The 15794-nt window shown below is 36.9% G+C and overlaps 1 protein-coding gene and 1 long non-coding RNA gene across 3 annotated transcripts in view; one reads left to right on the top strand and one right to left on the bottom strand.

The window, feature by feature from the left end:
* Positions 1-15794, bottom strand: part of UNC5C (unc-5 netrin receptor C) — a 351448-nt gene that overhangs the window by 120655 nt on the left and 214999 nt on the right. For both annotated transcript variants that reach the window (XM_077882935.1, XM_077882934.1), the window contains exon 3: positions 3270-3413. In XM_077882935.1, coding sequence (XP_077739061.1) covers positions 3270-3413 — 144 coding nt within the window. The remainder of the gene's footprint in view (positions 1-3269; positions 3414-15794) is intronic.
* Positions 1-15794, top strand: part of LOC144304372 (uncharacterized) — a 45295-nt gene that overhangs the window by 9350 nt on the left and 20151 nt on the right. The window contains exons 2-6 of the long non-coding RNA XR_013371265.1: positions 607-759; positions 6931-7154; positions 8216-9424; positions 11515-11573; positions 11690-14334. This is a non-coding gene — a long non-coding RNA (uncharacterized LOC144304372). The remainder of the gene's footprint in view (positions 1-606; positions 760-6930; positions 7155-8215; positions 9425-11514; positions 11574-11689; positions 14335-15794) is intronic.

Here is a 15794-nt window from a genome sequence, read left to right on the forward strand (position 1 = left end):
GCCTGCATTCTTCAAGGGGTATTGTTCCTAAGGGTGCTCCTCAACACGTTGCCTGCATGCATGTCCCCAGTCTCAGAGTCTATTCCATGGAGAATCCACAGAAGACAAAGAGAAAATCTCCTTAGATATGCTCTGAGAGGAAAGATAATATATAGCATTTTAATAAACTTCACCAGGAATTTTTATAACAGTTTTATTTCAACAAAATTTATTAAATATCTATGATGTTCTCGGCATTGTGCTAAGCACAAAGGATATAAAGTTAAGCAAAATTGAATTAAGCAATATTGATTTCAAAGAACTTGCTGGCATGAAACATAGACGTTAGAACAAGTGAATATAATTCAATTGAGACAAGCCCTATTTTAAGAGAATGGACACACTGCTCTGGAAGGGTTGAGAAAGGGATGCCTATCTTTCTGGATACCCATTAGACAGGAATGACTTCACTAAGGACATTTGAAACAAATTCTTCAAAAAGCTCAAGACTCTTGAAATCACTTTCTTCTTTTTCTTTCACATGTCACATCCAATCTTTCAACAAAAGCTATCATGTTCACCTTTAAATGTGCAATAGTCCCCCCTTATCTGCTGGTTTGCTTTCAGCAGTCTCAGTGAGCACCAGTCAACTAAGATCCAGAAGCAGATGATCCTCCTGACCTACCATCAGAAGGCCAAGAGTGACTAATGCTACATCACAACGCCTGTGTCATTCATCTCATCATGGAGGCATTTTATCACATCATCACGAGAAGAATTGTGAGTATAGCACGATTAAGATATTTTGAGAGAAAAACCACATGCACTAACTTTTATTACAGTATATTGTTTCAATTGTTGTATTTTAATCATTCTTGTTGTTAATCTCTTACTGTGCCTAATTTATGAATTACACATTATCATAGGTTTGTATAGAAACGACATAGTGTATATATAGGGGTTGGTACTGTCTGCGGTTTCAGGCATCCACTGGGGGGCTTGGCATGTATCTCCCACAGACAAGGGGAACTGCTGGATGTAGGAGCCACACTGCACCAGCTTTGCTGCTTCTAATCTATGCAAGTCTAACATCTCTCACAGATACAGCCTCCTAACTGGGCTTTGTGCTTCTACTCTTGATCTATTTTCAACACAATTTGTGATTCTGCTAACACAGAAGTCAGATCATGAACTGCTCTGCTGAAAACATTCCAAAGTTCTCTTCTAAGAACCAAAGCTGTTACATCTACAGTGTCCTGGGCCATCCACAGAGGAGGGCTAGCACACTCCTGCCCCAGGGTATTGGTATTTGTGGCATTTGCTCCCTCTGCCTGATTCCCCTTGCCCCTCCTTCAGGTTTCTTCAGTTGTCAACATCCTCCAAGGAATTCCCTGACCACACTCCCTCAGCACAACATACCGTCTTTTCCTGCTTTCCTTTTCTTTGTAGTGCTTACCATCTGCTGTGTTCATGAATATTATTTATTTTATTTAGAGTTTGCCCTTGCTCACCTGCACATAACTCCACAAGGGCAGGGATCATTACATGTTTTGTTTTTGGCTCCCTACCCAATACCTACAACAGTCCCATAGAGTAAATGCTTACTAAATATTGTCAAATAAATGAATGTCTACAAATAATGAAGAGAAGTCATAAAAGGGTGAAACCCTCAAGTGTGAACAATAGCCAGAAAGCATAGAAATCAAAGTATTTCTAATCTAGTGTGATGGAAAGGGAAACATTTTTTTGTGGTTGGAGCTGGAAACGTAGGTTGAATATGTTTGAATATGTTTTACATATTCATGAAATATTGTTGTCATGGGCTGAACTGTTCACATGTTGAAGTCCCAACCCTCAGGACCTCAGAATGTGACTTTATTTGGAGATAGGGCCTTTTAAGAGGTGAGGAAGTTAAAATGAGGCTATTAGGGTGGCTTTAATTCAATGTGACTGGTGTCTTTACAAAAAGAGAAATTTAGTCCTGGCCAGTTACAGAGGGAAGGCTGTATAAAGACAGGAGAAATCAACCATCTACAGGCCCAGGAGAGAGGCTTTCGGAGGAGCCAGTACTGCTGGTACCTTGACCTCAGACTTGTAGTCTTCAGAACTGTAAACAAAGAGATTTTTACTGGTTAAGCTGCCCAGTCCATGGTACTTTGTAGGCCAGCCCTAGAAAACTTGTATGATGGCATATGGCACCATAGGGAATTTTAACTTTTTCTCACAAACCACTGTAACATTTTAGCAAGGAGGGAGGGAATCTGTGCAGGGATCTGAGTTTCAGAAAGACTGTGTTTGTGGTAATATGGAGAATAGACTAGAAAAGGGAAACAAGCAGAGCCATGGAGACTTCTTGGAGGGTGTCTGCAGCAGCTGTGATCTAGATCAAGCAGAAGAAAGGAAGGGAAGAGGTGAGTACAGAATTGGGAGAAGCCTCAGAGCCAAGACTGTTGAGACTCAATGATATGTGATAGGTGAGTGATACTGACATCCACCACAAATAATTTAATAAAATGAAGACATACAAAAGAGTTCAAACCATATAATTTACATGGATTTCAGGGGTCTCAGACTGGAGAACATATCTCAATATGGAATGTCATGCTGCTCAAGATGTGAATAGCACTCATTGAGCAAAGGAGCCTGTGAAAAGAGCTGCAGGCCACATCTCTTCTTAGGGATAGTACGCATTAGCATATTTAAAAATCAAAATCTGAATATTTTTCAATGAATAAACCTATTTAACTTATCCCCAAAAAATATTTCCCACACTTATTTGATATTAGAACCCATTTTTTGTGTGTGTGTGTGAGGCACTTCTTACCCTCTCCCTAAACATGAATACTCTAGAAATTAACACAATGATGGAAAATAGTGGTGTATTTTGATGCACTTGACTGGTTCCAAAAATAAATAAGGAAGCTTTGTATGGGCAATTTCTATATCTAACAGTAAAACTAATCAACACTGGTCTAACACATTGGCAGAATAAGCTCATAAAGGAATAGAGTCAGGGTTCCTGTAGCCTAATTCTTCCCAGATGAAAAAAAGAAACCTCAGGATCTTTTGAAAGAATCACTAATTCTTTCACATCCTTAGAGGGGAAACTGTCAACACCTTGAAATACAAAATGATGTTCCGGTGAAGGGGAAAGTGTAGCTCAAATGCATAAATCTGGGAGTTGTGACCAGGGTTCTTTGTATCTAGAGCAGTGATGGTCTCAATTTTCTCACATTCCAAGATGCACTGGTGGAATGTGCATCCCGTGGTGTCCAAGCACAATGACTCACATGCGATGCGCACATAGGCCTTCCTGCTCTTTGTTGTGCCTGCCGAACTCCAGGCCACACACTGACACCAGTAATCTTCGGGCCCAAAGAGTTCTTCCACTTGCTGGCGTGAAATCTCAATGCTTACTTCCCGGACAATGAGACCTGCCAAGGGAAAGAGAGGTTTAAGTCAGGAGAAGTCCTAACAAAATATAAAACATCAAACCATATATTTCCCCCTAGTGATCCTTCTTGATGCCATAGATCAACATTCCAAATATTGTCTTCATCCACTTGTGATTTTCTTCTCATTCCAGTTATTTGTCTCCCAACTTTTTCTTTTCCTTATTTGCTATTTCAAATCTTCTGCTTTCATCAGAAGATAAAAGTGGAGTAGATCACTGCACAAAATTACACTTTTTGCCAAATAGTCTGACAAATATCCACTAAGTTATCTTCCTGGGTATATTAAAACCCGAACATAAATTTCACATCTGCTAAGGACTGTACCCCAATTAAACAGGTCATTGGTAAGATATCCGTGTGTTGTACATAACCTTACAATGGTTAAATCTTCCTAACTCTTCACATTAAATGACAGAGAATAACCCAAAACTATAATTATAAGAATATAAATTATAAATATATATTGGTTTATGTATATAAATGTATATCACATTTATTATAGTATCATCTGGTACCATGAAGCTATATACAGTTTTACAACACTTTACATAGTTTTACAATAACTGAGTCTTCCTAATTCTTCATAAGAAATGAGAATGACCTAAAACTATAATCATAAGTATATAAATCATAAATATATATAACATATAAGATTTTATTATAATATGACCTAGTACTTTATGAATATGTGGTGATTATTTAAAACTAAGTTATTTTAATAGTTGTATGTTAGTTATTAAGGCATACTATTTTCTTTAAAAAAAATCCTAGTCTCAATTAACAAATCCCTGGTATTCTACTCAAAGACTGTATGACTTTAAAGTTTTCATGCATAATATTTTGAAAGCCCAAATGTTTCTCTTTAATTGTAATGTAACTAAAATCCTGTTAAAGTGGCTTCCAGCTAAAATGCTCAAATAATTGGATTTTATTTTACAGCATTGTGTAATCCTAAATAACAAAAATTGAATTAAGAATCTGGGATTATCATTTCAGGAGTATTTATCTTGATATATCAAAGTGTATTTCATTTATTTCAAGCAAGAGTCGTTCTGCAATGTGCCTCTTTGCACTGAGCAAGAAGGATCATCTGAACAATGTATGTGGGCAACTGCCAATTTTCCTGCACACTCTTTCAAAATGCAATGCTTATTGAGAGAACTAACAGGGGCACAGTTAGGGATAAATATAATAAGCACAGTAAGAAAGATGAAATATATTGCTTTGTAGTTTTTATTCATGTATTTATTCATTCATTCATTGAACAAATATTTATTCAATATCAGTTACGGAAAAGATATTACCCTAGGGACTAGTGAATCTCTGATGAGTAGAATAGTCATTACCCTCAATGAACTTATATTGTGAAGAGGGTACATATTAACTGCAGATTATACCATTATTATTTAATTATAATTGAGTTCAATGCTGCTAAGGAGAAGTATAGAGAAAAGGAGAGGGAATAACAAGGGATCCAACTTAGTATGGAGGATCCAACATGAGTTAAGTTGGTTAAATTATATAGGAGAGGGGCAGAACATATGGGAAGAAGCAGGAAAGAGAATGAGGAGATTGGAACCCAGAAGACAGTTGAGCACCAAACACAGAGATAGTGGCATGAAATGAAGCTGGAGACGAAAAAGATCAGTCAATACACAGTCTTGTAGGCCAGTGGTTCTCAAAGTGTGGCCCTGGAGCAGTTTCATCAGCATTCAATAGGAACTTGCTGGAAATGAAAATTCTTTGGTCCCACTTCAGACTCAAATTGAGTAAGAAATTTTGAGGGTTGGGCCCAGTGATTTGTGGTTTAAAACACTCAAAGAGTTTAGATGCATGCTATAGTTTGAGAACCTGTTGCATACCATGTTTAGAATTTGGGATTTCTTCCTGAAAGTCATGGCTATCATTAAAGTGTTTAAAGCAAGTAAATGACATAATCAAATGAAAATTATATATATAATTATATATATTATAATTATGATATTATAATAATATTAATAATAATTAATGATATATATTATATATATAACCATATATATGATACAGAGTTATCTAGTTAGTTCCTAGAAGGTATGATCTCTTAAACTCTTTGACCATGACTTCTTGGTATAGATGACATGAAGGTATCACCTAAAGACTCTAAAAAAGAGTATTCCAGAACTTACTCTAAAACCGAGAACATGGAACAACTGGCTGGCATACTGGTTGAGCATCTGCCTTCGGGCCAAGGCATGATCCTGGAATCCTGGGATCAAGTCCCACATCCTGCATGGAGCCTGCTTCTCTCTCTGCCTATGTCTCTGCCTCTCTCTCTATGTGTCTCTCATGAATAAATAAAAAAATAAAATCTAAAAAAAATTGAAACTGAGAACATGCTCAAATGGGTAAAAGTCCTCAGGGAAATTAATAAATATTCAATAGAGGTAGACACTCTCCCACTGGGGAAATAAGCAGTATTTTCTATCATGAACTGAAGAGGACTTGAGACACAGAAACACCTAAACCCTTAGATTCCCCTCAAGGCTCCCTGATCTGAAAAGAAGCCCAGGGAAGTAAATTTTATAAGCCCAAGGCAGGGCAAGATGCTAATGGGGCACTCTATGGCCAAAAGTTTACTAAATGTATTTAAAGTGATTTTAAAGTTTTGAAAATTAGCAAGCCTTCTATGCTTATACAGTGACCATTTAGAAAGAATTTTCAAGTAACTGGCAGAGCTAAATCCCTCACCCCTCTATGAAAAGATTAGTATTTTAATCAGTGTCCAAATAACAAAACAATCTCCATAGCAGAAATCCCAACTTATTAACAAAAAACCATTACTTACTTTCTACTTTTCTAGTCCCTACTCAAGTCCTCTCATTTTCCCATCATACTGTGACTATTCCCATTTTCTGATATCTAGAAGTTCAGGGAAAGATGGAGCACAGCTTTCCCCCTCACTTCCCACCTTTTATTTTATTCCACTTTCTGGCATTTAATACTTTTGTCTGTTTTACTTGTTTATAACTTCTATCTTCATGCAGAAATTTAGTTACTAGAAACAAAACCCTTCCTTTAAAAGTTGCTGCAGTAAATTTACAGTCACCAAAGGGCTGATAAACCTGCAGTGTGTATTTCCTCCAAACTATAATGGCTTTTTCCAAAATGCAGGGCAGCAACAAACGGGCTCAGGATATTAAAACCATACACAAATATTTTTGTGTCCCAAGATGATAACTTCAGGTTTTATTCCTCATCCTCTCCTCCCCCAACTTTTTACTTAAAGCAATTACAGGAAACCTAATTAAATGCTAGGGTAACTACACTAGGGCCACTGGATCCTTCAGGCCAAATAGGCTCACGGATGTTTCTACTGACCACAAATCTGAGGCTTTTGAAGAAGCCACAGACCGACCCTCCTGCTACAGGGATTATTCATAGTATGAATGTTCTGAATTGTGTGGCTCAGGCTCTCTGGGGGTGCAGGAGTCAAGCACACACTGATTTTTGTCTTCAGCTTCATAGATGGCCCATTCAGGAGGAGAGGAATGAATTAGTTGTGTACAGTTGTCCTGCCACATGCCTAAAGTTTACATTCCAACTTCTGGTCAACAACACTAGAACAGGAAAGAACTAAAGCAGCAAGTCTCTAAACACTTAACAGCTCAGAATGCCCTACAATCAGCTGCATTATTCAAGCTATGAGGAACTTTGTTATGTACCATCTTTTCATTACTGCAGGTAAGTTCATTACCTATGACACTCTGCTCATCAAACCAGAGGCTAGTGGTTTGACTAAAAGTAGGTAATATTATTTCTCTTTGAAAGTAAAATTTTAAATCTGCTTGAAGTCCTGAGATGGAAAAAGCAAGCTGCCTTGAAATTTGTAATGCCATCAGCATTACTTCCAAGGAGGGCTGGGCTGCTTTGAAGAACATTTGGGAACTTGAAATTGGTTTCAGGTTACTCAAGGGTGGGGAGAAACGCTTCGTTCTACAGATTTGCTCAAATACAAATGTGTATTTTCCATCATGTCTGATAAGATCAAAGATTTTCCATCATCATTCTTCCTTTAATAGCAGCATCTCAAGGATGCATGCTGTTTGAAGTTTGCAGTGATCTGCTTTTATAATAGGATTCATTGTGGTTTGGGAGCCAGAGTGCAGGCAAGTAATTAGCATGCTGTATCAAGAAGTCTTATAATGAATATGAATATGCACTTGCTAATAGGGAGTTTCAAATGATTTTAGAAATCCAGATGCAAATGCAACCCTCTGATTGGATCTTTGTTAAGGCTATACATGCGTATGGCAATAAAATCTGGTAAAATATTTTCCTTATCTTTAGCAAAATTTTAATTTTATAATAGTGTTCAGGCACCACAATAGTTTTTTCTAGAGATTATGATAAAGTGATCACAAATACATGATGAATACTATTGAATAACTATTTAAAATGATATGTATATTTCCCCAGAAAAAATAATCTATAGTACTGCCAACAAACATTAAGAGTTCACTAATGTCAAAAATTATGTCAAGTTCCAGAAACATAAAGATGGACAAAATCTCATTTCCAACATTGTGCTCTTCATTTATCCCATTTATTAAGTGATATTCCAAAATCATGCATCATCTCGAAAGATTTTTTGAAATGTGGTCATCAAATTCTCACCTTCTGATACCCCATGTATATTTCACCAAAAAGCATCGTGACTTCAAATTAGACATGGGTGTTATGTATGCCTGAGTTGTATTTCTCATTCTTCTTAATTACTTTATCTTTCATATGACAATGGGAAGGTTTGAGACATCATGTTGTGTAGACCTACCAATTTGGTTCTCTCCAACACTCTCCCAACACTCTCCCTTGGGAAAAGAGCTGCAGAGGTCACTACCAAATCTCATTATAGTGCATTCGCAGGACAGAGGTTGGTGGGAAGTGTATGGAGCTTCAGGTAAGGATGATCTGGGATATATTGTAACACTTTATTGAATTAGCGTGGTCTCTTTCTCATGCTTTATTCCATAGCTTAATCTTATTAGTTTTCACTAATATGATCTCAAGTATTGTACATATCAGTTCTAGATGTCTTAATATAAATTAAATTACACAAAATATCAGCATAATTTAAAAGGATGTAATACCCCCAAAAAACCCCTGACAATTATTTCAGCTGCTCACAAAATAATCAATATAGTAACCTGAAAGGCAGAACTGTACAATCAAGATATGATTTTATGTTACATGAAGTCATCTGACAATCTTTAAGCTATATCAGGAAAAGACATGCAAACACATAATTCATCAAGTTTTCTCTGAAATGTTTTTCTTAGATTTTTAATATAATATTTAATATATAAACAGGCCATCTAAAATTATTTTGTTTAATTGAAAATTGCAACTTACTGGTATATTAAATTGTATTATAAGTATAATTTTGTTAAAGTTACATTTATTATCTTTGTAGTCAAGATGAATTTACCTAAAAGTCAAAGAATAACATGGCTGGGACTGAATGGTTCAAAGTTGTTGCCTGGAAGTATTTCATACCTAGGCCATTGACTTGACTTCCTTTTTTACATGATAATTTCTAGTGACTTGGGTTCTGTTTGGCATTCTGTGCCCAGTGAGGATCTGTGTTTTATTATGTTTTTGTTTTGTCTAGAACTGAGAAGAAAATATTTGTTGGATTGTGTATCTGGAGTGGGAATACTCCTAGTGCTTTTTAGAAAGCTATATGAGAACCACAGATAAAGGCAGTTTTTCCTCCTTAAAACTTGAAATGTTAATTGCAAGATGATATTACAATAGTTATAATTGATACTCTGACAACACTAATACTGTTTTCCTATCCTTTGCAGAAGTGTCAGGTTTTAGATGCTATTACAGGAGAACCAGTCCTCCTACTTTTGATTTGACTTTCCAACCACCACCAAACTTAGAGCTGCAAATATTAATGACAATTGGAGTGGAGAGTCTGCAAAATGCTCTTTCTTACATACAGAGTGGTAATGAGTCAATAGATTAATTCTACAGGGGGATCCTTGGGTGGCTCAGTGGTTTAGCGCTTGCCTTTGGCCCAGGGTGTGATCCTGGGGCCCCGGGACTGAGTCCCATATCGGGCTCCCTGCCTGGAGCCTGCTTCTCCCTCTGCCTGTGTCTCTACCTCTCTCTCTCTCTCTCTGTGTCTCTCATGAATAAATAAATAAAATCTTAAAAAAATAGATTAATTCTACCAGTTGTGCCCCATCATTATTTCCCATTCTTAAGTTTAGTGATTAAAAAACCTGTTGAATGTCTGTTCCAAGAAGTCTTTGTGAGACCAAAATGGGAGCTAAAATCTTTCTGTATTTAACTTCTGCTGTGTGTGTCAATGTTCCCTGGAATATAAAAAAGTGATCTTGTAAAATATGATGGCAATTTAATTTGGAAGGGCACAAAGCATATCCATTGACATAGCAAATACATTACTCATCTAAATATTTTTCAAAAAACGTGAAGCTCATTACATAAATATTTGAATATACATTCCAACATCTTTCTTTAAAGTATAATTATTAACAATTATCTAAATCATAACTACACACATTACTTCCTGTTTTTATTTCATGTAATACATTGATAACTTCAGTAGAAATAATTTTTAACAACATTTAAAAAAAGATCCTGCCCATAAGGGTTGCGGAGAATACTGTATTCCTGAGTATCGATCTAACCGTGAACTGGTGAATTACAGACCTTATTATTTACCCTTATTATTACCAGTCACTCATTTAATAGTTATTTACAGGGGATCCCTGGGTGGCGCAGCAGTTTAGCGCCTGCCTTTGGCCCAGGGCACGATCCTGGAGACCCGGGATCGAATCCCACGTCGGGCTCCCGGTGCATGGAGCCTGCTTCTCCCTTTGCCTGTGTCTCTGCCTCTCTCTCTCTCTCTCTCTCTCTCTCTGTGTGACTATCATAAATAAATAAAAATTTTAAAAAATAGTTATTTACACAGACTCTGCCATGTGCCATGCACTGTTCTGTGTGCTGGGGGACAGTGGTAAAGAAGGCACATAAGGCCTCTGTCCTTCACGATGCATTGTGGAGACAGTCCTTGAGCACTTATTTTATGTGCTGCCATTTCCAAGGCAGCCAGAGGATCCATCCATCCATCCTTCCTTTCTTCCTTCCTTCCTTCCTTCCTTCCTTCCTTCCTTCCTTCCTTCCTTTCTTTTTTTAAGATTTTATTTATTTATTCATGACAGGCACAGAGAGAGAGAGAGAGGCAGAGACACAGGCAGAGGGAGAACCAGGCTCCATGCAGGGAGCCTGATGTGGGACTCGATCTCGGGTCTCCAGGATCACGCCCTGGGCTGAAGGTGGCGCTAAACCGCTGAGCCACCTGGGCTGCCCCAGAGGATCCTTTCTTTAGAAGTTTACTGTCTAATACTGAAAACAAATAGAAGTGTACTGAGTAAAGTGACTCTGTCACATGCATTGCACATGTGTCAGGACAGTGACTGGCACACATATTTGTCCAGTTAATGTATGTTAACTGAATGAATGGTTTACACCTATACAGCTATAATATTAAGTAGTGTTAAAAATTCCAGATATAAGTAAATTGAATTGTAACTCAGGGGTACAAGTAACTAGAATTTATTGAATATCCACCACATGTCTCAGGTCATTTGCATAATAATCTTTGGAAATGGGTATTATTATACCTGTACTGTAGGTAAAGAGTGGAAGTCATGATTTAAACAATTTTCCTGTAGCCAATGATGGGCGAAATCAGGATTGAGATCCATTATGTAACTGAACCCTATGATCTCGTTCCTTTCCTTATACTGATATTCCTTAAACTGTGTCTCAACAAAGTGTTCTTGGGGCTCCTGGATGGTTAAGTCATTTAAGAGTCTGCTTTCCACTCAAGTCCTGATCCTGTGGTCCTGGGATCATAGGCTCCCTGCTCTCCCTCACCCTCTGCTCCTCCCACCCCGCTCACACTTCATGCTCTCTCTCTGTCAAGTGAATAAATAAAAATATTTTTTAAAAAGGTATTCTTTGGTCAAATAATTGGGGATTTCTGTTTAATATATCTTCCTCTTAGAAACACAGAATGCTAATCAGCATATTGAAGACACTGGTCAGAAGTTCTGCCATTAAAAAGTATGTTTAATTTGGACTGCCATGATTTCCCCCAAATTTATCGAACCATATAACCCTACAGTCAACATAAAGACAGAGCCCCATCTCATCAAGTCTTTCAATATGGTTTTGTTTAGCATCTTCCATCTGTTGGCTAACTGAATACAAGTATCTACTGTTGGAAAATTCTGAAAATCCCATGAAGAAAGCTATCGTGAAACAGCTTCAGATGCAGAGATCACAGTAAACCTGGGGAAATGGAATTTTTGAGTTTGATGCGGAAGCATGGTTTGGGTTTAAAGACTTAGAGAGGAATCAAAGACACTTCAGGAGGATAGAATAGCACAAAGCCAAAGGGCAGAGATGAAAAAGCATGGAGCACTACAGGGGAGAATAGTCTACATGAATGGAGTAAAGAAATCCGACCATGGAATTAGATACAAGAGAGACTCACGAAGAGCCTTGAATGGCAGCTGGAAAAGTTTGTTCTGTGGAGTGGGAAACCTGGAAGAATGGTAAATTGGTAAAATTACATTTTTTCAATGACCTATGCTTTAGGAAACCTAATATGTCTCAACTAGTAAACAAGACTAATCTGATTTACTTCTAATGGAATTTTAATAGTTTTAATTTTAATTATTACAAAAACTGTTCTCAGATCTGTGATCTTACATCTAGTCACTGTGTGATGGTGTGTGATGGTGGAAACCAGAACATATATCTAAGATTATAACTACTCATGCTGTTGGGCTTTCATTTTGTACTTATCTCATATGTTTTAGAAACAAATATTAAGAGCAATCATCTCTGGAGAGACTGCCACTTATTAACAGTTCATATGCAGTATACTGGGGACAGCTACTTCCTTGTTTTAAAAGCAATATATTTCATTCTCTCAAGGAAAATTTTAAATCAAACTATAAAGGCTCATTTAAAAAAAATCAACTCATCCAGGACAATTGTTACAACTGGGTGATTAGACAAATATCCACCAAATACACAACAACCTCGCAATTTACTTAGATAAGAAAATAAATTCTTGTCCTATATTTACTGACTTTTGGAAAGTCCCAAATTCACCAAACCTTGGTTTCCCAAGTTATAAAATAAAGATGAGAACTTTTCTATATTGTTGGTTTGTGAGACCACAACCATATTCTATTCACAAAATTACCAATGGAGGTACTAACAGAGATTCAGGAGAGGGGAGGAGCACTGTGTTTGGAAATTATACTAGGCACACACCCAAATGAGAAAGACATGGCTAGTTTTGGAACTTTTCAGCAGAGTTGGGAAAGTCAGGTCTGGATGACGACCTTCTTTTATACCGAGTATGTCTCTTTTCTCTTCTGTTGATTCTATGTTACAAATATTTAATTTTTGATAAGTCTAAGGCTATAGGTATAATTTCAGAGGACAATATTGATCCAGATTTGACAATAAAACCCCATTTTTAATAGATTCTTGGCTATTAACTTAATGGAGAGTATAATCTTTAGGGAAAGATCTGGTTCAAATTCTGGTTTTCCCAGTGACTAGATGTATGACCTTGGGAAAGTTCCTTTACCTGACTAAATGTCATTTTCCTCAATAAGAAAATGGGAATTTAAAATTCCTAATTCATTGGGTTCTCTCAAGGATTAAATGATACATGTAAAGCTCTTTGCAGAGTAAACCCTTACTATGAGCTAACAAGATTTCAAAAGCTAGAATAGTTTATACTATACTTTTACTAAATAACTCCCCTCATTTCAGAGGCTTTATAAAATAGTCAATTCTTCCATCACAACAGTCTCTAGGACAGCTGTCCTTCGGGAAATTTCTTAGTGATCCAGCCGTGATCTATGTTGGATCTATATTCCCTCAACCATGGCTACTGAGCCAGGAGAAAAGAGCACAGAGAACACACACCTGCTCTTAAAAGCTTTTGCTGGGGGCGGGGGAGGGGGGCAATGTAACTTTCACTCATAGCTCATTGGCTAGAAGGAATCACCTGGCCCTGCTGAACCAGGAGAATGCCAGGACTTGTAGCACTTCCCTCTGCCCAGAAAGGACAAGGGAACTGGATAATAATATTATACATCATAACTGAGAAAGCTACTCCAATACAAAAAAAGAACAAGATATTGCATTTTTAGGAAATCACACTGTCACTGAAATATTAAGAATTATCAAGGCAAATGGAATTTAAATAATTCTTTCTGTGGTATGAAAGCCTTCACTGACAGAGAGGGAGCTAAATGTAGATAAATTAGATTACTAAACCAAAAGGAAGAAAACTTGATTTTGGGTCCTGGCTTGGCTATTGTGATGAGTAACTTTGGGTGGGGCATTAAATTTCTCATTTTCTTAAACTTTAAATCAGTAAAAATAGTCCTTTCCCAGTGTACATCACTGTTATGAGGTTAAAATAAATCTTGGAGAGAAAGTACTTTTAGAGACAGACTTAGTGGCAAGGACTGCCAGCTCCTTACATCTTCCTGGGAAGGCAATCCAACCACATTTTCTAGCTTCCTTTGTCTTAGAAGTGGCCACAAAAGCAATTCTGGTCAATACAATGGTATTGGAAGGTCCTTGTACCTCTTCTTGGCCAAGCTGGTGAAGAAGCTTGTAGGTCTCCTCCTTGCTGTCTTTCCCTCTCTGCTGGCTGGATGCAGAAGAGGATGGAGGCCAGAAAGGACGACAGACCACTAGAAGAAAGGAGTCCGGGTCCGTATCTGATCGACGGAAATGGAGCTGCCCTACACCCAAGGACACCTTCCTGGAACTGGCATGTAAACAGGTGTACCATTTTGGGCTATTCTATATTTGGTGGGGCCTGTTACTGTGGCTTGGGATAATGCAGACTTAAATGATATAGACTATGAATAATATGCCTGGCACACAGTGGGTTTTTCTAAATGACTATTAGATAAATAGAGGACAAGAATACTGTTTAATCCCACAATGCTTTGAGAATTTTTATTTTTGTTTTTGTTTTGTTTTTTACTGTGATTCAGTGCTTGGCTTCAAATTATTAAAAACATTTTTTTTTTATTTGGCAACATCTTGTTAACTACACAGAAAATTTCCATTAATTCTGAGAGTTTTAAAATATCTGAATGTGTGATTTTAATATTATGCTCAAAATGCTATAAAACAGAGCTATTTGCTTATTATATAACAAATATATTATTTACAAATGGTATGCTTGTAGTCTTTTTCAAAATATCACTTCCGACATAAATGTTGAAGAAACAAATTGATGTGAAATGCTATAATGTTTAATTACCAGTATCATTTCTTTACAAGCAATCTTTATTTTGGTGTTTTCATAAGAGCTAGAAAAACTTAAACTTGAATAACAGAGGAGTGGAACCTGATTCTGAATATTATGTGTGACTTGTAATATATTCAGGTCCATTCTGTAGTAGCATCACAAAGAAAGAGAAATAAGGAAAAATGATTGTTTCCTACTACGAGCTCCAATTCACCGAAAGAGATATTTATGTAACTATATAATACTGCCAGCTGAACAAAGAGCTTCAGTCATGTATCTTCTCATATCTCCAGGCGGAGTTTCCTTCTCCTTTTCTTCTTTTACAACTGTGTTTCCTTCAAAGGGTCCATACCCTACTGGGTAAACAATCTCCATGGGAGAATAGGAAAGCTAGCTATTTAATATGTACAGTGTAGCATCAGGAGGTGTGGAATCACAGTAAATAATATTTTGTGATGATACTAACACTAATAAAGATGATGACATCTTCATGATTAGCTATGTTTTAATAAAAGGAAACTAATGGGTAGTACAACCCAGTATGAAGATACATACAACATGCTGACAAACAAAACTGGGTTTCAGGAGAAAATGCAGGTCTTATATAGAGTATACATTATGCACCTAAATTCACTGTGCATGTTTATATGCATATCATTCATTTAGTGTTTTCCTTTTACCTACAGGTTGGAATGCATTTGCTTCATACTCCATTATAAGCCCATTTAGTCACATTTCTGTCAGATCCCACTTGCATATTCAGTGTTGAATAAATCAGTGGTTAATAAAAGTCCTTGAAAACGTGTTTAGAGATAAATAATGAACTGCTGTATCTGATCATAAGTGTACATTTTTACTCTCAGAATCCTAAAAAGAAGATAGCCTGACCTATCACATAAATATATGGGATAAGAGAAATAACTATAGAGCAATCATGTAAAAGGAGCCTGGTTTATTCTTATTAAATAGATACACTACAGACC

Source organism: Canis aureus, chromosome 33 (genome assembly GCF_053574225.1).
Source record: "Canis aureus isolate CA01 chromosome 33, VMU_Caureus_v.1.0, whole genome shotgun sequence".
Lineage (NCBI taxonomy): Eukaryota > Metazoa > Chordata > Mammalia > Carnivora > Canidae > Canis > Canis aureus.